The sequence below is a fragment of the Echiichthys vipera genome (assembly GCF_963691815.1).
Source record: "Echiichthys vipera genome assembly, chromosome: 7".
In the NCBI taxonomy this organism is placed as follows: domain Eukaryota; kingdom Metazoa; phylum Chordata; class Actinopteri; order Perciformes; family Trachinidae; genus Echiichthys; species Echiichthys vipera.
The window spans coordinates 21,053,293-21,077,618 of record NC_139832.1 but is presented as its reverse complement, the minus strand read 5'-3'; the positions used below and the strand labels follow the sequence as shown (position 1 = coordinate 21,077,618).

Below are 24,326 nucleotides of genomic sequence, written 5' to 3'. Positions count from 1 at the left end.
GCGTCTCTCTCACTGTGACCGTGAGGAGTTTGCAGCGCCGCTCTCACAACAGTGTAGGAGTTATTCGGCTCAAACTCATTTCAGGATGACTTCGGTCATCTCTAAATTTGTCATCAAGACCCTGTGCGACCATCAGGGAAGTTTGGACTTCAAGCGCCTGGATGAGAAGATCGCGCAGAGTTTCACTGTTGCCGATCGCATCCTGCAGAGTGTCCTCTTCGACGACGGTAAAATAGCCATCCAGGAAGGCAGGCAGAAGGTGTCCGGTAGGCAGATAGTGAGCCCGGACAGCCTGATAGTGGCTAAAACGAACCTGCGGCTCTGTCAGAAAAGACCCGGAGAGTGTCTACAGTGCGACGGGCTACACCTGTGCAGGTATTATGTCTGCGGAGACTGTACCTTCGGGTAAGTAGTTTACTGTTGTGCTACTTTTGAAGGGTTTGTTTTGTGTCCTTTATCAAGCAGGAGCCTATTCAGAGTTACAGTTATTCAAGTTACACAGCACACGAACACACACAGGTCTTTTCACTTCTGTTCGACTGTTTCGCTGCACTCTCTGGGTGTGGCAATTACACAGAGATTGACATTTCCCTCACCTCGCGTCACACCTTTGGCATCTTTGTCATCGCCCTTATTTGTGCAGTACTCAGAGGTCTAATCAAGAGTGACTGAAAACACCTGTGTGGGCCTGCAACTGGTCTTAAAGGTACATGGTACACAGGTGGTCCATTATGCAGCTTAAATGTTTATTTGGGCCTCTGTGGAAAACAAAACACATTTTGACAAAGATGTGTATTTATTAAAGATCAGAAACAAGAACGAATTATATATAACATGAACATACATAATTGGAAGTCTTTTGTTGACCAGAAGGTGGCAGTAATTTGCATCATGTTCAGACCCAGAATAACCCACTCTGACAGTGTAGGCCATAGACGTAAAGAGTAGACGCCTCATCGAACGTTGGGCCTGTTGGCGCTGACGAGCGGTGGAGCCGCCATCTTGGCCCGGTCGCCCGCTCCACTCAGTGTAAGGACAGGACACGGTTCAGCGTATTTTAATATTCACAGTGGGATTAACAGTAATAGAATATTCTGATATATGATATATGTGATGTATGATAGGTGTTTTACAAACACTATAAATATAAACACAACAATAGAAATCATTTATAGAGTATTAATAGGCTATATTTCATACATGAATACATAAATCATTCTCTCACTCACTCTCTCTCTTTCTCTCTCTCTCACACACACACACACACACACACAAACGCACGCACACACACACACACACTCAGAGAAAATTAAAATATGTATCAATACAATTAGGTCAGAGAGAGAGATGACATTTTGGACACATCTAAATACAAGTCAAACAGACACACTTTCATTTAAAGCACTAAAAAAAACAAGAGCCGAACCCTATATGTTTATAAATATTCAGAAATGATCCATGCTCTGCCAGTCGCATAGTCGTGGTAGTGGAGAGGAGAGGGAGCGAGTGTGTGTGGTATAAAAATATATATAACATTTTGTTAAATCGATCATTTTCACACTGTTTTGTTCTTGTTTAGAGTGTAGCTCTAATTGGTAAAGACAGTGATGTTGTAGGAGTACTTTGTATAGTATCTAAAATTACTGTGTCCTTGTTTTTAGGCAAGGTCTAATTATGTGAATGTCTTCTTTATTACATATTTTAATTATGTAGTAATTGTATTTAATGTCCAAACAAAAACACGGGGCATAGTTCAGTAATATCAATTTTAAATTATACAAATGATTTAAGATTTTTCCTTAGTTCAATAAATTTATGATTTTTTCTTTTCAGACTGTTTCAACTTCTGTGGTACAACTAAACTAAAAAAGCCTGGACTCATCAGTTCTGGTTTACAAACATGTGACGTTCGTCCTGCTTTAAGTGGAGATGTGGAGAACCAAGTAAAAATGTATGGGACATTTAGTTCAGCTGTGAGAATATCGGGCACAGAGTGGAAATACATGTTCACGCTTGCCTCGTAAATCTCTAATTCATTCTTTATAATAAAGCCCACATCATGTTGCTCCTGTTTGATGAAACAGTTTAACAGCAAAGGATATTGATCAGATTCTGCCACTTCTACTTTGATAGTCTAAACTTTAAAAAAAAAAAGTGACATGACATGAAAAATGATCTCATAATTCATGTCAATGTCATGTTCAATATTTAAAAAAACAAAACTGAGAATATCTGAGGTGACCTGAGATGAACCGTCTCTGAGGTGTCTTCCTCTCATGAAACCACAGCACATCCTCCCCTGACCTACTGCTGGAAATGTGCAATCCATTTACACTAGACCACATGTACGACAACCCCTCTCCTCCCTGCTTCTCCTTTCATATCTACACAGGCACACACACACACACACACACACACACACACACACACACACACACACAGGCATACACACACACATCTGGCCGGGGGGTAAATTAACTAACATTCCCACAGAGGCTAATCTCCACGCCTCTACTGTGACAAGATAATAATAATAAAATAAGGGACAGCAGCTCCTCTGGCAGCTAAATATGTATCTACCTGCCACAGCCTGAGGGACTCACTATAACATTCAAAAATTTCTGGATTTATGTATAATTGTTTAAAATTGTACTGTACCGTACTGATTATGAATTGTAATATTGTAATATTAGATTAGAGCAGGAATACGCTGCTCAGTGCTCTGGCATCTTGTTCCTTCTGCTGCTCAACTCAGAGGCTCAACGAGTCACTCATAGAACTGATCTGGGAGAAGGACCGGTCCAAGATGGCGGCCGCATTTCTCGCGGCCCAACGTTCGATGCGGCGTCTACTCTTTATATGTCTATGGTGTAGGCTACATACTGGAAGAAAACAACCAGAAGAAGAAGAAGAATTCCTTTATTAATCCCGCAAGGGGAGATTCAATTTTTTCACTCTGTTATTATTATTATTATTCAGGTTACACACACACACAGGCCCGAAATACACACACATGCACAAACAGGACCTATATACATGCAATTAATGGAGACGTCAGAGCAAGGGGGCTGCCAATGGATCGGCACCCCGAGCAGTTGGGGGTTAAGTGCCTTGCCCAACAGCACCTCAGCAGTGCCCAGGAAATGAAATGGCACGTCTCCCAGCCGAATCTGGAGCTGTTCACAGTGAAAGTGTGTCTTGTGCCTTATATAACCCTCTGTAGACTGAAGGGGCTAGCATTGTGCTCGTAATGAAAAGCTGGATTAAAAAGCACGGCCACTACCTTCATAGAAAACAGAATGTAGTTTTATGTATGGAGTTGATTTTGTCCAAGTAAGGAAACACAATATAGGATCGCTGCCACCCAACAATAATAGCAACCCAAAATGTTATAAAAAATGACAAAGACCTAAAATGCGTAAGTTTTAAATCTCTGTATTTACAGGAACCAGATGGATACTTGTAAGATTATTTTCAGTGGTTATTTCAGTCAAACTAAAAACATATATTTTATTCATTGTTATTTTTCAGACTCAAGTGTAAAAACCCCCATAGGCTGGATTCTCCGTACAACACAGAGCTTTTGAAAAGATACGGTCTTCATGATTTGACGGAAAAACAGCTGTTCCAGCTGTTACTGCAGAATGATCCTTATCTGCTCCCTGAGGTAGGTCGTACTGGCAACAGTAGGACAAAGGTAGACATTCTGAATCTCTTGCTGTGGTATAGAAAGTGAAATTTGTAAATGAACTTAGACCTAGTCATACACTTTCTCCGTAATGATATGTTCACATCGGTCTAGGTCTGCCCACATTACAACAAGGGCAATGGTTTGCACGGTTCCTGCAAGTTCACCACCACCTGCACCAAGCTTCACGTCTGCCAGCACTATCTCAATGGTGACTGTAAATTTGGCTCTTCGTGCAAGAGAACCCACAGTATTGATGAATATGGAATGAAGTTTCTCAGAGGATTCAGTCAGGAGAATATTAAAAACCTTCTTGAGATCTACAGAAATAAATTCATCGTCATGGGTCAACAGGAGAGACGGGCTGCTGCTGTTCCCGGTAAATAATAAGGACTATAATAGAAACTTTTTGAACTTTCAAGTGAGTGGTACTGTAGCCTGCACAATAGATTTTATATGCATGTGTGTGTTTCCTGCAGTGCTGCCAGAGGCGAGAACCCCCACTAAGCAGCTTCCCAACAGCGACCCTGGATCCCCCACTAGTTCTGCTTGTCCGTCTAAACCCATGAGCGATGCTGACAGAAATGAAATCTGCCTCTTCTTCATTCGCAGACACTGCAGCTTTAAAGGTAACACTCAAAGTAGTTACATCTACAGTAACTTGTCAATACAGATGTGTTAATTAACATGCCGTCCACCACTGTCTCTGTATCCTTGTTTTTACCTAGACACGTGTGCTCGTGTCCATTGGCACTTGCCTTACAGATGGCAGGTGTTACACAGTGATGGAGTGACCTGGAAGGACCTGCCAAATATGGAAGACATTGAGAAGGCCTACTGTGACCCAGGACAAGACACAAGCTGCACTGATCCACCATCGCCCTCCTTAGGGATTTTCAGATTTCTGAGTTTACAAAGGTACATAAAGAAAAAAAAAAACACCGCATATATTCACAAACACTTCTCATCCTATTAGTTCAAGTCTTTGGAAATGTCTACACCCCCTGAGGGAATTGTTGATTTACTTTCAGGCCCTGTTTCCAACAAAATATTTGATCCAATGTGCTCTGATCTGCTCACACTGGCTCCCATCGCGTACACGTTTACATAACATCCACGTGCAGTACAGGCAAACAACGATAACATGTCGGACTATTTCCATCAGTCAGACATTCAAGTTGCCGTGGTGGGGGGCTGCATGGAGAGAAGCAGAAGGAAGTGTCTACACATGCACAAGCTTTTGGTGGTGTTATGTGGCAGTGCTTCACAGCAACACCTAGCCACCTTACATTGAATTTCACACACTTTTGCGTCACCGTATGCGCAAAGATACCCCCCCCCCCAGGGACGTTTGTCTAAGCGCGGAATAGAAAGTGAGAACGCAACGCCACTTTTGCATTTCCTGTCCAGATCTTCTTCTGTCTAAACAGGGCCTCACTGCTTTCTTTCAGCTCTGCATCCTCCATGGAGCAGGCAGTTGACTTCATGACAATGACATACGGAGGGTCTCCAGTTCGCCGCCTTTCCACTGCCTCCTCTGTCTTAAAGCCCCCTCACTTCATTCTTACAACACAGTGGCTTTGGTACTGGAAGGATGACAGCGGGAAATGGCTGGAGTTTGGACAGGTCAGTCAAACATGTACCAATAATCCAGATTTGTGTCTTTGTTCTGATCCTTTATAGTACCTGTATGAGGGAACAGTACATTTAGATTTGCTAGTCCTTTTTCACTCTTTAACAATTCATTTTCCCATTTTATTACTGGTAATTGGTAAAACTCTTCTGTAGGGTGATGGTGACACACAAGCCTCTGTCACTTCTCAAACTCTGGAGAATGTGTACCTGGCTGACAGAGATACAGAGATTCCTTTTGGTGCTGACAAACACCAGTATATCCTCCACTTCAAAGATGCACCGGGAACGCCACAAATGTATCAGCAGAATGTAAAATACAAAACCAAGAGAGAGGTCAGAAGGAGGCCTCACTTCCTGTCTTCTTCTGATGTGGAGGTGAAGCTGAAGAGGTATTTATAATTTAGTTTTTTGTGGAGATGAGATAATCCCCGTAATTCTTGCTTTTTTGAATTTCTCTGTTTCTAAAGTGACTTCACTAGTCAGACAGTTATTCTGTGCTTCCTCTGTAGTGTGTCGTCACAGAGCTCCAGCTCCTCCACAGCCGAAAGTTTGCCATCACACTGGGACAAGAATGCGCAACCTGAATTTGGATACAAGGTATCTTCTTTATAGCATGCATTACTGTGTGTGAATAGGTTGCTTTTCTCCCTGTTCCCTCAAATTAACAGTGTTTTTTTGTGTCATTCCAGTCCAATGTTTCACTTTATTTCATAAATTATCAAACAGGTTCTAGAAATAACATACCGTTCTAAATATTTCTTTTTTTCTTGTTTTGTCCCTAGTTTAACATTGAATATATATTTATTCCCTTCTTTAATGACCCCTTTATCTGCAATGTACTCTTATCTTTCAGCTTGTACGTCTCTCCAAATCTGCAAAGGAGTATGATATGATTGAGAAGCTGTTCAAGCGAACAATGCCCCTGAGTAAAATTAAAAACATCCAGAGGATCCAGAACCCCTCTCTGTGGAAAGTCTTTCAGTGGTAAATCACAGATCTGTCCTTTTTGTCTTAAAGCGACTATTATATATATTTTTATAACAACATATCAAATGACAAGGGCATGTATAAGGATTGACTCGTCTCATCTTGATGAACCTTGGGAGAATTAACAGCTGAACCTGCAGCTTCCCTTACCTTTACAAAGCTTTATAGTGAGTTCCAGCTCGTTTTTTTCCCGCTTCCCAACTTTACTGTTTTATTTCACTATCACGGCATCGTTTTCAGACGAAAAGCCTCTAAACCCGTAGATGGCCCACAGTCAGAGGCTAGCTTATGATAGTAGTGAAGCATTAGCAGAAATAGAGCAACATATTTTTCTACATTGGCAGAGACCAAAAATAGAGCTTATAAAAGCAATTATTCAACTACGCAAAAAGTAGCTTTTGATTAATCAAAAGTGAAAATAATTAGTTGAACATTGTGTTTGTTTTCCGTATTGGTCATTCAGGCAGAGAGAGCAGATGAAGGTGAGGAACGGAGGGAAACCTGTGAATGAGCAGTACTTGTTCCATGGGACAGATGACTCCCTGATTGAGGCCATCTGTGAGCAAAACTTTGACTGGAGGATGTGCGGTGTCCATGGCACCGCCTACGGCAAAGGTACAGTACAACAGCTTCAACAGCCATTCCAGTAATATTATGACTATACAGTATTAACAAGCCACAAAAAATGTCTTTTCCTCAAATGTATTGTTGTGATATTTTGGCATTGATGCAGTAAATAGTGCAATTCCAGGTTCATCAGGCTTTTAGAACTGAAAAAGCAGCATATTTAACCACAGCAGTAGAAAAGAACCCAACCTTGAGCTGTGTCAGAAGAAATCTCTCTTGTTTTTTTTAGGGAGCTACTTTGCCAGAGATGCATCCTACTCAGACAGATATGCCAAGGTCAAAGCAAGCCTGAACAAGATCATGTTTGCTGCTCTGGTCCTGGTGGGGGAGTACACCAAGGGTAGCAGCAGCTATGTCCGGCCCCCGCCAAAAACAAAAGGCAAAATCCTCTACGACAGTTGTGTTGACCGCGAGAGCGACCCCAGCATCTATGTCATCTTTGAAAAACAACAGATTTATCCAGAGTATCTTATCGACTACTCTTAAGTCACAATGTCGTTGTTTCCTTTGCTGAAGATTTTGGTCAGGGGTAAAACTCTGTTATGGGATGTTCTTTACTTTGACTAGAAGCAGTTGCTTTATGTGGGACAGGATGTATGCTGATTCATTTCTCATGTTAGAAAACACTTGTTTAAAAAATGCAGAATATATAGAAACAAATGAATGCTTTCTCGTGGTGTCTGTAGTGATAAGAATGTCTGTAACAGGTCATCAATGCAAGTCTTAATGAAGCATGCTGAGGGAGACCTATAATATAGTATTCAGATATGGAATGAAATGAACTGGTTTTTATGTAATAAACATATTATAAACTGCCATTGAAAGTAGTCATGCAATCATTTAACAATAGAACAAAACAAAGAGAAATCCCATCACATTATTTAATTACACACAAGTAGCATTTGAGCCATTTTAAATGTGCGTCATTCAAACAGGCAAATTCAGTCCTTTAATAACATCTGCTGAAATATGCATGATGATATGCACATTTGAATTAATCATCAGTAAAGCACTCTTGTTGTTTAAATAAGTAGGCCCAGTTTCCTAGTCTGAGACCTTCGATGAACACTAGCTTTGCTCATCAGGAATAACAACAAGGAGGATTTCCTTTTCTTTCACTCTAAAAATAGCAGTTTTCATTTGAGGAGATTAAAGGATGCAGAATCACAACAGTACTGCATGAGCCATCATGAAACAAAGTCTCCAGTATATTTAAATACAACCATTAACACCTAACACAAGTGATAGTTCTATCCTCTTGCCAAAACCCGTGCCTCTCTATGTAAACCTTGGAAATCTGTGACTATATGATGGTTAATTACAGATAATCATTCCTTGGACCTTTCTGGCTGAGTTTGTTCTGTAAGCTCTATTTTTATACTATTTTATAACATACAGTGCATGATTCATAAACAGAAGTAACTTGTGAAACCCATAAAATAAGTTTATAAGTTTAGTATTATTCAAATATACCACTTTAAGTAGTTAAACTCATTAATGGTTAATGAAAAAAAGGCCTTCCCTTAATAACCTTTTCATGACAGACAGCAATGCTGTAGCCTGTTCAGAAGACATTTTTAAAACAAAACAGTATTGCTACATACTGAGGTAAGCGGCTGAGAGGCTCTTCTTTTATCCACTCCCCTCTTTAGTCCACTTCCTGGTTCACTCAAGATGAGTGCTGTAATAGAGGTGTACAGTATTATCGTAACATTTTACTGGCTCATGTTTAGGTTACCTATGGAAATATTTTCAGGTAAAAAGAACAAATCCTGACCAGCAGAATGCTTTGCCACTGTTCATAGAATGTATCTTTCATTCATGATGATGAACGGTGAGTTTCTAACTCTCTGGTAGAGAATTCACTTGACCTTCTCCCGTGTCTCTTCTTTTAATTTTCACAAATATGCCATTTTTAGGTCCTAGAGTGCTTGATGACTTCAACTCAAGAGGAACCTGCACAAAGAAAAGACAACCATATAAATAAAAGCAACTTCTCCCATAGGATTATGTTCACAGCCTCATGTGTAAACAGCTGACAGATGCATATTGAATTTTGACTATTAGATCATTAGTCACTGGTTAAATTGTGCAAATTACAGTAATCTCAAAATCCATAAATATTATTAATGATAATTATGCATGTTGACAAGAGAAAAAAATTACATTAATATGGATAGTCCAAGCAGCTGTTCCCCAGCCCAACAATTTTTGAATATTTCAATGTATTATAATATAACCAATGAGAGCATGCTGATGGGGTGTTAACAAAGATAAATGCAGGCATGCATTTATAGTTACTTTCACTGCAGGACTAACTCTCAACAGATAGTTCTTTTCATTTTCACCAGACTTTAATGAAACGTGACCGGCTGTTCATGAATCATTTCTAAGACTCAAACGGATAGTTGTCTTTAGTGTTTAAAGTGTCCGACTCACCTTGGTCTCAGAGGAGGCCACGATACTGAACCTGCGGAACAGACACACTAGAGCCATTTTGATTTCCAGTTGGGCGAGCCTCATTCCCACACAGTTACGGGGACCGGCCCCAAACGGCAGGTACACAAATGGATGTCGACTGGCCTTTGCTTCCGGTGTGAATCTGGAGATTGACCATAAAATCAGTAGAACAGGAGTCAATCAGTATTAAAATAATGTGTTAAATTTAGCGCAATACATTTCATTACAGCAGTGTTGGGTGTGTATGGTGATATACCTGTATACTGTACATGTTAATGCTAAGGACTTCAATGATACCAAGACCAACTAGTTTAACGATGAAAAAAGTGTCAACGGATAACTTTACTGTTTCACCATATCATTATGACATTAAGGCTAACTGGAATATGTAGTGGCTGTAGAATAATGACAACACCTACGGTTGTTACATTGGTTTTCTATAGCCTTGCTTTCACTATGCAATTGTCTGCCACCAGGTACAAACTCCCAGGAAAATGACGACTAGCATTACAGCTTCGCTACTTCGTCTTACCTTTCACAGTGTTGTAGCCTGTTCAAAATACAAATAGATTAACATTACACCGCATCACTGCTTAACAGAGAGCCTTTCACTAAGAGGCAAGTCAACAAAATAGCTGACAGTAGCTATCATCAGGTAGCGTGAATGGCAGGCGGTGGAACAATTAGATTAACTGTTAGAACAGCCTCCTACCGCTCAGGGATGAACCTCTCAGGCTCTGGCCAGTGCTCTGGGTCATAGTGGAGAAAGCCTGCCGGGATCTCTAGAGTCGCTCCTTTAGGGAGGAACTGGCCATTCACCACACAGTCCTGGTCGATGTCCCTCGCAAACCTTTGTGGGGCAAAGTTGCATGCTGCATGATTCCGGTATGATTTTGTTAAGTATAAACATATCCGGTATGAAAAATGTACGGTATGTACACTGCCATCCAACACTTTGGAACCACTTGTTATATTGATGTTTTTCTTCTTTCCTGCAAAAACAGCTATTTTAGTAAAGTATAATTCAGACACCAAATGTATTTACATTGGACATAGTTTTGGCTTCCGAAGAATAATAATTATATAATTTAAACTTTCATTTAGTGGATGTCACCACAATGTAGTATGACAGGTACTGGAACCATTTTTACCCCAAATACCCTTTGATTATAAAATATACACAGTGGTTAGATTGAGTAAGCCTTTGATTTCTTAGTGCATAGTATGTTCAGCTGATGTCTGAAGAACACGCCTGTTATTTCCAGCTTTGACACTGAATCAGGAACCTGTTCCTTTTTTTTAAATCGGCACACATCTTGATGCTAAGCTTCCAATTCATTTAAAATCTGATGATTTCTTATATTCTTATTGAGCTGCTTGGAGCTATATTTGTCCAAAGTAAAGCTTTTTGTTCTCCATGAACAAAACATTACTTTTTTTTTAAATAACATATAGCCTATTTGTAAAGTGGACATTCTACAACCTAAATTTATGAAAGACCATTAAAAAATGTAGAATAGTCCGCTCAGCTATCTGAATGTACCCAATCAATTTGCTTTTGTAGCAGGTGATTCCAAACTTTTGACTGGTAGTGTATGTACAGAAATAAGTGAACTTGTTCTTTGTGACAGCACCGCATCTAATAAAAGATGAATCATTTCAGGTTCTTAATTTACCTGAATCCAGGAGGGTAGAGGCGCAGTGATTCACTTATAACCATGTCTAAATACTTCAGTTCCTGGACATTTGTGTAATCTGGTGACTCCTACAACAAAAGGAAAAATTGATCAATTAAGCCTATTTCAATAACGGTTTTAAACATAAAAAGGAAAATATAAGTATTTGTGCACTGAATTTGAACTGTCCACAACTAAAATCTTATATTGTAAGTAGCTGAAGAAAATGAGATCAGATAAAAATGTAACGCAGTCCACTCACATGTCTGGTAAAGAAATCATCCACCTCTTCCTGTACTTTGCATTGACATTCGGGGTGGATGGCCAGGAGGTAGCAGGTGAAGGCCAATGTGTTACTGCTGGTTTCGTAGCCTGCCAGAAGGAAAACAAAAGCCTGACCCACGACCTCATCCTCAGTTATCATCTTTTTCTGTGGACGCCTAGAGGAAGGCTCCTGTGGGTGAGGACGGTCGTCCTGATCAGAGGCGGACGGTTGTGTCTGCTGGTTCCTGTGATCCAGCTCACCAGCATGGTTTGCTGTGTCAAAGTGTTCCAAAGACACACACTCCTTGCTGGTTCGTGCGTCTAACATCAGCTGAAGGAAGTCTCGACGCCTCTACATGTAAAAAAATCAATACATTTATTTTTCTGTAAAAAATTTGTATTTAAGATTATTAAATGTCCATGTGATTCACCTGCTCAGGAGGCTGCTCCTCTCTCTGCTTGATGATCTTCTGAATGATGTTGATGAAGAAGTGATTCATTTGGTCTCGTCTTTTGTTGGGGATGAATCTTACCAGAGGAGCCGTGATGAATGGAAAAGCAACTGGACACACAAATCAAATGATGGGGCAACTATACCAGAAATGTCAACTGTACACACTTCAGCAATCATTAAATGTATGTATTTATTTTTTACATAAATATATTAACATCTTTATTCTATGCTTTATTTTTGCCCACTTAGGAAATTACTCGGGAACCCAACAGATAGACATATCTATGTAACAGAAGATAGTGAACCCTCTCAATATTATTTTTCCCTTCATTGCATTTCTATGTAAATGCCCTATGTAAATGTCTTAAATGTAATAATTCATGCAAACCAAATAACATCCAAATAGATTTGACTGACTGAAAAACAGCATGATGGGCCTGAAGAAAGAAAAAGAGAAGAACATCTGTGCATGGCGGACAAACGGGTCGTCTGGATTGTTCTGAGAGTCCACCTGAGTTCCAAATGCCACACTGGCAATGACATCCATGGTGAAGCAGCCGAAACACCTGCAACACACGCACATAAACAAAAATATGAGCACTGAAAATGACACCATAGTACTAACAGCCTTTGTTCACTGCGTGTGTGATTACCTGTGGATGTCAAAGGCCGCTCCTGACTCAGCGAAAACATTCAAGTTGGTCATCAGGGAATCGGTGGCTGTGTTGATGAGCGGAACCATCTACGGGAAAATATAAGAAATTAATACTGGTCACAGTTGCTGAGACTTTCTTGGAAAGGGAAGACACACACACATACACATATCTGAACAATTGGTCCATAAATACCTAGAAAAATGTAGGAAAAGGTTCCACAAATATGAAAAGCCCGCTCACACTACGCAACTGAAAATACCTTTGAAGACCAAAATACTAATCAATACACTGATAGACTCATACTTAACACTGAAATGATGCGTTTTAGCTTAGTATATACTGTAAATGCTAAGAAGATTGTTTCAGTGTGGCTCAGGTATATTCAGACAGACGGTATGATAATAATGATTAAAAAAAGCATATATACGGGACCTTTAAGACCACAAAATAACATTGTAATAAAAATCACCTCTGCCCGCTGCCCGATCAATGTACACATTCATATTTCACCTCTTTCATCTTAGCAGCACTGAATGACGGGGTTAGGATGCTCCGCACTCTCTTCCAGTCTTCATTCCTCAGCATGAGCAGACAGTCAGTCATGGGCTTGCTGGCAAAGCGAATAGTCTGCATAGAAATACAGGACAGTACCGGCACAAACATGTGTTATCATTACATCATTAACAAGCATGAGTGAGCACAAAGTGTACATGTGGACACTTTAGTTCATGTCTTCACCATTCTGTTTGGGAAGCTGCTGAAGTCCCTGACCATCACTTGTCTGAGCATGTCAGGGTCCGCTATCACCACCACCGGTCTCCGACCCAAATAATACCTGAGATAAACATCATAATACAGATATACAAGTCAAATCAAAGTCAGTCAAATCAAACAACAATCTTGATGCTGATAACATACAAGTGTTTTCATTTAATTTTACAGTTTGAAAAAATATAAATTTTCATACCATCATTTCATCACATGCTGAATGTAGAAACTTTTTCTTCTACTTACCCACAAACTCTGCCATGTGTCTTTATTAGATCCTTGATAGGGTCAAAAAAACCCTGGAAAGAAAAGAAACAGCAAAGTTTTAAGATGCAATAACTCCATGTTATAGATTGATATTTGGGCTGTTATCATAATGTAAATTATGAACGGGTAACAATATGTATGAATGTATTTATTCCAGTATCTATCAAGCTTATATAACCTAAAGGGTGTAGGTTGAAACCAAGGCTTATATACCCTACCCCTTTTACTTTAAATTACACTTAAATTTCTGATCACAACAAAATAAAGAATAGAGCCCAGTGCAAAACCCAAAATAGTACAAAAACATTCAACTTAATTTGACATAAGGTTTGGTGATGAATTTGATATGATCATTCATTGGCCTTTGTTTTTTTTGTGCAATATTTTGCGTTTATATTTTGCACTAAAGTCCCTAAAATGAGAAAATACTTTTCTTTAACATTTGTTACATAGACAAAAATTGGACTTATCATGTGGTGATTTCATACGGACTATTTATTGAATTAAGAGAAGACATGCTATATCATGATATATATATCATTAGGGCGATATGAAAAGACTTATATCGGGAGAGAAGATTTTGGCTGTATCGTCCAGTACTAGTATGAAAGCTTTATGACTCTTAGGGAGCTGCATAGATACAGTTTTTCTAGCTTACTTGTTTATCAAAAGCCTGAAGCAACTCAAAACTGACGATGACATTAACTGTCATTGATCATCTAACATTAATCTGCATTGGAAAGGTTTTAGGATGGATATTTAATATTGTTTATTCAACATGAGGCTGTAATGTTAACGCACAGCCGTATGGTAGAAGAGGAAATAATGTCTGAGTCCGTGAAGGCATTGGTCTTCTCAAATGAACCAGAGCAACATACACCAATCAGGAACAACAATTTAAATGTCAGGAAACCCAATGTGAGAACATTTCGTTTGGCAACCATTACTGTCAATCAGTGAGTAAAGGAGAGACACTGAATCTTTCTGGTTTTCTGGATGTTACTAGAGTGACGTGCCTCATTTCAAGAAACTGAAAAATACCAGCAGTGGGAGCTACAGGAGCCATGACCACCTCATCTGACAACTGGGTAATGATAACCAAAACATATCTACTGTGCATAGACACATCCACAAAAACCTAATTGTTTAATGTTATATAACACAACAGTTACGCAATACATAAAACATTGCTTATTATTGTTGTTCTTCATTGTGGAAATCTGACAAGCGCAGTAAAATGTTGGAGGAAGATTTTTCTTACATCAGTGGTTAAAGACAACAAACGGGTTAGAAAATCTCCGTTTGATGGAAATTTCAGCAATCTTTTACCTGGCGAAACATGAATATGTTGCCCAAAAAAGGTACTGGCTTTGGATGTTTGATGCCACATCTAGAAAGGACCGAAAAGGGGTAAACTGAATACCTAGAAGATAGAGCACAGAGTTGTGTTGATGAATGAAAATAATCACAGCAAATACAGTGAAGAATATAACATTTCCCCAGATGTTCAGCCTATTCATTTATCATCAAAGCCTTTACCCTGTCAGCTCAACAAGCATTGACTGAAGTGTGCATGTGCTTGTTTTGGTTTTCATTAAAGCATGATCAACCCTCCGTTAATGTTTCTTCAAGTGCTTCCCCTTAAAAATACTATCAGAAACCCCACATACAAATCTGCAAACAATCAGCTTTGATAAATAAGGAGTTGCAGATTACATAACCGACTCAACTTCCACAGCAGCTGCAGCACGACAAGCAAAACAGGCACACAAAATGTTCAAATGAAAGCATGTACTCGCCAGTAGAGAAGACCCAGAAAGATGAGGAAGAGGCTGAGAGTCACAGATGATCCACTGGCCTTGATGTGGAATACATTAAGGAAGTCAACTAAAGTCTCCATAATGTAAAAAGTCAGCTCAGTGCTCTACTATATGCATTAGATCAATGCTCCTGGGAAAAAAAGAAAACAGAAAAACAGATCAACATGGGGAAAGCTCATGACAGTTACAGCCCATCTCTTTCTGGACTTTACTGTGGTGAGTTTGTTGGTTTCCAAGACAACTTGTAAATTACTTGTTTTAACAGCTTTGTCTGAACCTCTGATAGTGCCCACCTTTCTCCTGCATATTTAACAATGGGGGCATGTCTATTCTTCCTAAACCCACCTCCTTCTGACAGTTCAATAGCAAAAACCTACGAATACCACTGTTATGCATAAACCACATCAACAGCTAACCACATAGCATACCTCCTTAAGGTGAAATAGAGCATTGAAAACCCGACGTCATACTGTTGTAGGTCATGTGAGGCTAGGCTGTTAGCTACAGCTAAATATCGCAGGTTGTTTGCTGCGTGTCGTCCTTTTTCGTGCAACATGTTAGCGCCCTTCTTTTGCCTGGAGACGTTTAGCACTGTTACGCTCACAATTTGGCAAAAACGGACGTGTGCGTGTACACTCGCACACCTATGCACTCACCTCATACTCTCCTCACTTGGCAATATTGTTATGTAGTCCTTTTCGTCCTGCGAATAAGTGGCAACACAACAGAAAGCTGAGTTTCATGCTGCCACCTACTGTACAGGAGTGTCACAGCAGCCAACACGACTTCACTGGCGCATGTAGGCCAAGAGTCATCAATAACTGAAGTGTCTTTCAGTTTGGAGATGGTGAGATCTTCTTTTACACACTCTCATCTGATGAAGTAGACGAGGACGGAGAGACGCCGGGTGACTGTAGTTGACACCATGTCAGATGGGGATGACGATGACGTCGCACCGCACTCTCCTCTCCTCATTCCCCACAGCAGCGCTTTTGGCGGACCAGATGGCAAGTTTTCCCTCCTGCTCCTACTGGTGTCCCTGTTCCTTTTGGTTTTCTTGTTGGTGCTCCGGTCAACCTTCATCCTTCTTTTGGCATCAGATTGCTGTTCTTTAGAGACTGATTATCAGGCCCCTTCAGGTAGCTGTTCAGCATTAGCAGCCTGTGGAACATCAGGAACTACTAGAAGATTAACTGAGAAGTCAGAGTCCTAACTTCTGGCGTCAGCTCGCCCATGAAAAAGAGCAGTGAAGAGAGTCAGGAGCAGGTAAGTGTGAAGAGGCCAAGGAGGTTTTGTGAGTAGACCTCGGAGGGGCAATGCTCTGGAGACCAAATTCCACCTACTTGAGGCCGCAGCTCCTACACAAAGAAGAGCAGAGAAGAGAACTGCATCAAGTAACTGCTTGAGGGCGGCAGTTGTTCAGTCTGTGGGGAATTGGCTTGGGAACCAGAGATTCAAGTCCAAGTGGATAATGGACAAGTAACTGGAGAGGTAGCAGTTCACCTCCTGGGCGCTGCCAAGTTGTCCTTGAGCAAGGCACCTGACCTCCAACCGCTTGAGGCGCCTGTTCCGTCTTGGCTGCCCTCAGAGAAAGCATTGATAAAACGACTAATTAATGTCTAATAACTGATAATGTATTGAAATGGCCTTGAGAGGATAATATCATAAAGGTATCAGCACAACAATATATGTGCATTTGTTTTGCACATTACTTCTATATTTCTGTGTGAACGGGGCAGGTCATCTTACACAGCGAACCAGGTCTGAAATCATGAGAGGACTTTAAAGGAAAGGATACACCCTCATATAGACTGCTCTGACATTTCATGAGTTATTTTGTCAACATCTATTAGAACACAACAGTGCTCTCACATGTGTTCAGTTTGAGAAGGTGTGTTAGCCTTACATTTGTACGTAATGGTAGCATGGTTACCATTGGGAAAGTTTTAAGTCCAAAGAGGTAAGAGATGAGAAATATTAAAGATGGTAAGTAGGAGGTTTAGCACTTCTATCTGTTAAGTCAAACCCTGTTTTGATTTAACAGATAGAAGCATATGGTTATTGGACAGTATACTGTCCTATCAGATAGGATGAAGCAGACAGCTCCAATCCTGCTCCTGGGGGGCTTCTGCCCTGAGAAACCTAAAACATGCAGGGCAGCGGCCCTCCAGGAGCAGGATTGGAGATGCCCGGGGTAAAGTAATAAAGTAAAGATAACAGTCCAAAGAAGCCTTGAAGAGGGCTATATGTCAAGTTATGCATCATTCCTGCAGTGGAAAAGGCCTAAATGTGATCTCTGGAAATCAAAATGGTTTTAGTCTTAGTCTGTCTATTGCAGTTCCTCAAATTGCCTGTAGAGTGCATTCACACACCATATTACCTATGTACTGAGCATCAGCCAGTCAGTGTCAGATTAAGAAACATTTTTTCAAGGAGATCAGAGCTCAATCAGAATAGAAATCCCACATATAAACTCATCAGTTTAAACTACAGTAACCAGCCAATTTCAACATGCACGACCCCTTTTCTTAATTAACTGTGTATTCTGAGTAAGCATGTTCACAGGGCACATTAAACAAATGATTCATTAGTTAAAGATATTGTAAACATGTTTCACACATTTGTCTTTTTAAGCCTGTGAATGTTCTCATTCGTCCAGGTCATCGTTATCCTCAAATCAAATTTCGGTCAAAAGCAACTGGACTGGTTGTTTGTCTAGGAAGACGTTTCACCTCTCATCCAAGAGGCTTCATCAGTTCATGTACGCATCTGACCAGGCTGGGACTGGTCCAACTAACTGGTGTGGAGATCCAGGTATTTAACCTCTCACCGGGCCGATGATGTCACTGACACCCTTTGTGCTCCAAGTGCCCACGACCGTCATTAGAGTGGCAGTCGTTGGTGGGAAGTTGGTTTCGACTTAGTTAGTGCTCCATTGAGTCAAAACGACCGTCGTTGTCTTTGTCTTTTTGATTTGTTTTATTTAGAAAGAGAGAAAAATGATTAAATATCAATTGTAGTCAATGTGGCCTGAATTACTTCCTCTTCAACCACTTTGATAAAACAAAACTGGAGAAAATGTGAAGACCCTTGGCATATACTGGCCTGCCAATGTGAAAAATTAAAGTTAAACTACTTCATAAGTGTCCGCAGCATAGAACAATGCAATGTGTACTACAACTCAGTGCATTTTATCCATCCACAGTTTTTATCCACATATGAAGAAATGAATCTGGTTTTAATGCAAAAAAGTCAACAAGCAAAGCTGCTCTTTCAGTGACATACTGCTGATGTGCACAGTAGTGGCTATTCTCATGAGTTTGACTTCTAGGAAAAGTGGCAGATCACTGGGGCAACTGGGCTATTTGGATTCAGATGACATAGTGTCCTAATTATGCAGACTCAATGACAGTTACTTATCCAAATCCTTTGTGGTGTTAAACAAAGCTGACTCTACAAGTTTAGATAGTGTGTGTGTGTGTGTGTGTGTGTGTGTGTGTGTGTGTGTGTGTGTGTGTGTGTGTGTGTGTGTGTGTGTGTGTGTGTGTGTGTGTGTGTGTGTGTGTGTGTGTGTGTGTGTGTGTGTGTGTGTGTGTGTGTGTGTGATGTGACACTTCACATGTAACAGTGTAGCAGTCATAGAAATATATTTTCTTATGATCTCTGAGAAAAAGCTTGATCATTGAGGGGGGCAAGAGAAGCAAAGTTATAGAATACAAAAGGAGGACATCTGGATTCATAGGAGGCTTTCTCTAAAAGTTCACTCTCCCAAAGCAGAGATGCACAATATTTCTGGTCTGATAAACATGTGACATCCTTTGCGCAGCACGCAGCCACGCAGGAATAACAATGGGAGCTGGAGCGGCACTAAGCTATTAATAGTGAGACTTGCTGAGGAAGAAATAAGGAGTTGAGTATCGCCTGCTCTGAGGACCGCCAGAGGGCAGCGGGAGCCTGGATTTGAAACATGATGAAGACCCCTCTCCCCCTCCTCTGCCAGTCTACTACCACTGAGACTGCCTAAAGCCACTGGGTGTCAAAGTTTGATGTATGGCTGAATGCAGTTTGAAAGCAACATTGCGAAGATAATGCCCAGTTTGTAGCGCAAATAGGCAACTAGGCAACTAGGCAATTATATACAATGCACTCTTTTCTATTTGTTGACCTGGGTTGTTTTTTTTCCTCTCCCCTCTCCCCTCACCTGGTGAAATGTGGACCTCTTCGGAGACCTTCCGACCCTCTTAAACCATTCCTGACTCCATTAGGGCACAGTCTGGAGAGCTTTTAAAATGGCAAAACACCAGCAGGGCTTCCATCATACACACAATCATAGCCTGCCATTATATCGCTGCTTTTTTTTATTGCTAGTCCTTGTCTTGTTAAGAACAAAACATCAAATTCAAATAGGAATGTAGTTAATTTAGAATTCAGACTATGTATGTCAATGTTGCCTCTAAACAAGACAGCCAACTTATGTCTTAAATTAGAGAAACATAAGAGTAAATTGTTTGTGCACCGAATACTTTATGAAATGTGTAAATGCTGGAGCTCATATAAAACATGACAAGTGTGCAAATTTATAATTCATGAGACAGAGCTATTTGTGAGTTTTTAGCATTCTCACATGGCTGTTCAGGTTCATAAATACTGACTGATCCAAGACCTCGAATAGTACAGCTGAATTCTATTTTAAAGTGGATTTTCCCTGCAGGAGGAGAGAGAGAGAAGAGAAAAACAGATTTCAGACAGTTTGAGCCCTTTAGGTCTTTATTAAATAGGCCCAAAAGAAATTCTTAATAGGTTTGAATTTAAGCTTGTGAGAGATAAATACATTTGCACCCTTTGACGTCGCTGCACAAGAGGCTGTTGTGTTCTTGCCCGGACTAAATACTCAGTTTAAGACAAATGTGCACCATCTAATGGAGGGGATTTTTTTAAGGCACAAGAGAAAAGAATCTCCCAGCTTTGGCAGGTTATTCAGAGAGGGCAGACCTCAGCATGCTAACAGCCTGAACACTGGGGGAAACGTCTCTCTGATGTGTCATTTCTGATTCCTAATGAGTGCAGGTAAAATGTTTGCTGTGAGACAGGGGCAAGGGAGCTAATGAAATCCCTACGACCCTGCTTTCAGAAGCAATTACCTCAAAATAAACATTAACCACCAGACGACGTGTCAAATAATGTCTAACAGCTCAAACGCAGCGTTGTATTAAAAATTCACAGAATTTCCTTGAATATTTCTGTATTCAAAAGAACATCCCCAAAAAATTCAAGGGGCATATAGCGCTGGCCATGCCTGAACATTAAACAGCCTTTGAATGCTTTTAATAGCTTTTCCTCCATGAAATGAGGTTAAGAAGAAATAAAAGCATTTTTTTTTTAAAAAAAGAAAGAGATTGGGATGCATTGCAATCTCTGATCAGTGGTCTGTCTTGTAAGAGCAGAGGTGTCCTTTTTCTATTTTATTTCCAATCCAATCATTAACAGGCTCCATTTGATGGAGACAAAAACAACCTTTACTGTGCAAATAATGTGGGTGGCCCTCCCTTTGATGCCCCATTTGTCTTTGTGTTCGACCCTCCGTGTTCCTTTGTCTTGCCTCCCATTCCAGTCGGTGCCCTCCTGGTTTCCCGAACCGGGCTGCTCCCACTGTAGTCTCGTCCGGGCTTATTTACATTACATTACACCATGTTTAAATGAGGCCTACTGAGAGATGAGGAGAGAAGTAGACGGAAACCGGACACACACAGTGCAGAGCAAAATCTCACAAAATCCCTAGTCTATTTAGAAGAATTCCTTTATTCGTCCCGCAATGGGGAAATTCAATTTTCACTTTATTTTTTTCATTTTACACACACACACACACAGGCTCGAAATACACACACAGGACCTATATACATGCAACCAATGGAGAGATGATAGAGCAAGGGGACTGCCAGGCCCCGTTTGGTGCCTTGCTCAACAGCACCTCAGCAGTGCCCAGGAGATGAACCGGCACCTGTCCAGCCACCAGTCCACGCTCCATTCATTAACGTTTTAACGTTTTCTTTCCCCTCCTTGCTTTCTTCAACCGGGTTTCCAACCACAGCGAAGCAAAAAAGCTCTCAAAGCCCTGCCCAGCACAACCTGTCACAGAAATATTTGAAATAACCACAACCTCTTAACGCTGTGTCACATGGTGTGCCAGTATTTAATGTGTTAAAATGGTAGTCAGATCTTCACAGCACTGTGTCAGCTCTGGAGTATGGTCTGGCTACACCACTTATCATTCTGGGATAGGGGAAAAAACAATTTATATTTATGTAAGATCATGGTTTGGGTTAAAATAAGTACATTTTTTACGTGATTTATTGTAAAGTTCCTGCAGTGTTAAGGGTGAGGGAAAATCTACATTTATCTAATGATCAAATACCAAAGAAAAATGGTAGTCAGTTACAATTACAGGAGCAAGAAATAAACACTTGAGTGGTGTCTCTGTGCTTTACAAGAAGTAATTATTCTAATGGCCAAATTGTTAATTAGTTTGAGTAATTGCAGAAGGTGTGTGTTGGGAACTGGGGGGTTGATTGTATTATTGTCTGGCAGGAGACGAGAGAGAGAGAGAGAGAGAGAGTCACTGTGAGTTGGTTGTTCAGTTTCACTAGCTAGCCACCCTTAAGACATCAGAGAAATGCGAATCAATTAAGATAATGATTTGAATGACAAAAACATAAAACTACCTGTCTGGCATACAGTACAAATAACACCACATTTGCCTATCAGGCCATATGCCAAACGGAGGCAGTGGGAAACAAAGAACAGAACATGAGAGTTGTTCTGGGAAAATTGATTTAAAACGTAAAAAAAGGATAGACAAGGTTCCAGTAAAATTCATTTATGCAAAGACTTATTCATAGACATTCACTGCTACAAATGTACAGTCACACTCACCCACACCGTTCTCATAATAGCTAAAATAGTGAAGAGTTTTAAAAAGGGTAACACTTAATCTAAGAAAAATAAGTTTCCCAATCTATTAGCATGAGAGCCAAGTCTTTACTGATGTGGGATGAAAAAAGAAGAGCAGTGTAGAGGAGGAAGGTGCAGAACTGAATTCACTCTGACTGAAGAATATACACTTCACATCGTCACATTGCATAAACACCAAGCTTACTCTCTTACGACTGAACTGTAAATGATTCTGCCAATGACTTGTGATGGGATGATTCTCTCCTTGTTCATTATCCAATAAGGCCTGGGATTTCTGGTTGAACACAGGTCATCATCCTGTATCTGAAAATTACCATTTCAATTACCGTGTTAGCGGAGGCTGCTGATGGCTGCGGCATACCATCCATCAGCTGCCTTTCTTCTCAACTTCACATTTATATACAGTAAGCGGATAATCATGGCAAGGAATAGGGGCAGAAATCACAGTTAATATTACCCGAAGTAAAAAAAAAAGGGTGTAATTTCTTCATAATTCTTTTTTACTCAAATCTGACAAAAGCAGTGTGAATTACGGCGTACACATGTGATGGTAGGCTATATGGTACTGACGGTGTGTATTGTTTTTTATATGACACAACAGAAACATATGTGAAATTCTTTATGTAAAGAAACAAAGAAGCCTGATCTATTGACAGCTATGAGAAACCCCCACTGAGTGACATGAAAGAGTGTGTGAAGCCATGGGGTTTCCCTTCCAGACTAGCAGGGGGTCTTGTTGTGAGCAGTACACATGCAGGTAGTTGGACAGTAATTAAAACAAAGGTGTTGTTTAAAATATACATTAAAAAAAAAATTAAGTACTGTAGAGTGGGCAAGCAACAACCTCCGGGACTGAAAAATTAAGCCAACCAACCTCGAAAGTGCCAAAAACTGCAGTTCTCTGAATGACCACTTGAGGCCGGCTCCAAAAGTGAGTCAATCCCCATAGAGCCTCATGTTAAAATGCCCAACTTTACAGCAGAACATGTTTACAGCCTGGTACAAAAAAAGCTTTTGATCTATAATCTTCCCCTTCATGATAACTGTATACAATGGATGATTTTTTTTATATATATAACTCACCCAAGTTATGCATAATTAAGGGCTATCAAGTGGATGTCGTCACAGGTGGTTGGCATAGACCATGGTGTAGGTACTTTGGGTTTAATTGGATCAATAGTGACTATCAAATGAAATATTTGATAAGGAAAATTAATTAAAAAAATTACTAAAAATTAATAACTTCAATTTATTAAAAACGTCACACGGAGAACCAATCAAATATAGTGCCTTGACTCACGTTCAGATTATGAGATTGAGTATTCTCAATAAACTTACCGTTAATCAAGGAAATATTAGTTATCACCAATAATTATCAAAGATAATAATAAAAATGACTCTAGTTAAACCAGAGTTCCTCGGGGCACCACCGTCATAGACGGAGTGATAACTAATATTAGAGTCTCATAAAATATATTAAACTACTAATTAAGGGTTAAACACCGATAAATGTAATAGTTTAATTAGTTGAAGGATTTAAGAAGTTCTTTTCTTAGTAGAAGCTGGCTCATTCATCTTTGTGTAATATTAAATAATCAGACATATGGTAAACACAAACATTCATTAACAAATTAATAAATGCAACAAACAAAACACAATAAACTAACTAAAGCTAATAGCAAACGTATGTTTGTGTGTATGTGTGTGTGTGTGCGTGTGTGTGTGTGTGTGTGAGAGAGAGAGAGACAAAGAGAAGAGGTGGGGGCTCGAAGAAGGTGTGAACATTCTCTTTGTTACACAAAGGCCGGAAGCCTGATCTCTCAGTTCTTATGACAAAGTTACAATGGTATCTAACCGTCCATAATGTCCTATAACATGAATCCAGAAAATGAACAATCATCTTTGGGCGCCGGTTGCACCTACAATGGTAAATGATAAATGGACTTGTACTTATATAGCGCCTTTCTAGTCTTCTGACTATTCAAGGCACTTTACACTATTTCACATTCACCCATTCACACAGACATTCATGCTGATGGCAGTGCTTACCATCTA

The 24,326-nt window shown here is 40.1% G+C and overlaps 2 protein-coding genes across 2 annotated transcripts; one reads left to right on the top strand and one right to left on the bottom strand.

Annotated features, from left to right (window-relative positions):
- The first annotated feature begins 25 nt into the window (after positions 1-25).
- Positions 26-7,717, top strand: parp12a (poly (ADP-ribose) polymerase family, member 12a). The gene is made up of 11 exons (XM_083917457.1): positions 26-405; positions 3,532-3,667; positions 3,803-4,067; positions 4,168-4,317; positions 4,417-4,606; positions 5,140-5,314; positions 5,477-5,712; positions 5,833-5,920; positions 6,177-6,307; positions 6,774-6,925; positions 7,167-7,717. The coding sequence occupies exons 1-11, from the start codon at positions 86-88 to the stop codon at positions 7,421-7,423; spliced, it is 2,100 nt and encodes a 699-aa protein (XP_083773583.1). The 5' UTR covers positions 26-85; the 3' UTR covers positions 7,424-7,717.
- A 153-nt stretch (positions 7,718-7,870) lies between these two features.
- Positions 7,871-16,006, bottom strand: tbxas1 (thromboxane A synthase 1 (platelet)). Its single transcript, XM_083917461.1, has 14 exons — positions 15,959-16,006; positions 15,282-15,432; positions 14,812-14,905; positions 13,462-13,514; positions 13,186-13,282; positions 12,958-13,074; positions 12,445-12,533; positions 12,209-12,357; positions 11,769-11,899; positions 11,336-11,689; positions 11,074-11,162; positions 10,110-10,247; positions 9,377-9,539; positions 7,871-8,893 (listed from the first exon to the last, which is right to left on the bottom strand). Exons 2-14 carry the CDS (start codon positions 15,380-15,382, stop codon positions 8,780-8,782), a joined length of 1,689 nt encoding a protein of 562 aa, XP_083773587.1. The 5' UTR covers positions 15,383-15,432; positions 15,959-16,006; the 3' UTR covers positions 7,871-8,779.
- Between the last annotated feature and the right edge of the window lie 8,320 nt (positions 16,007-24,326).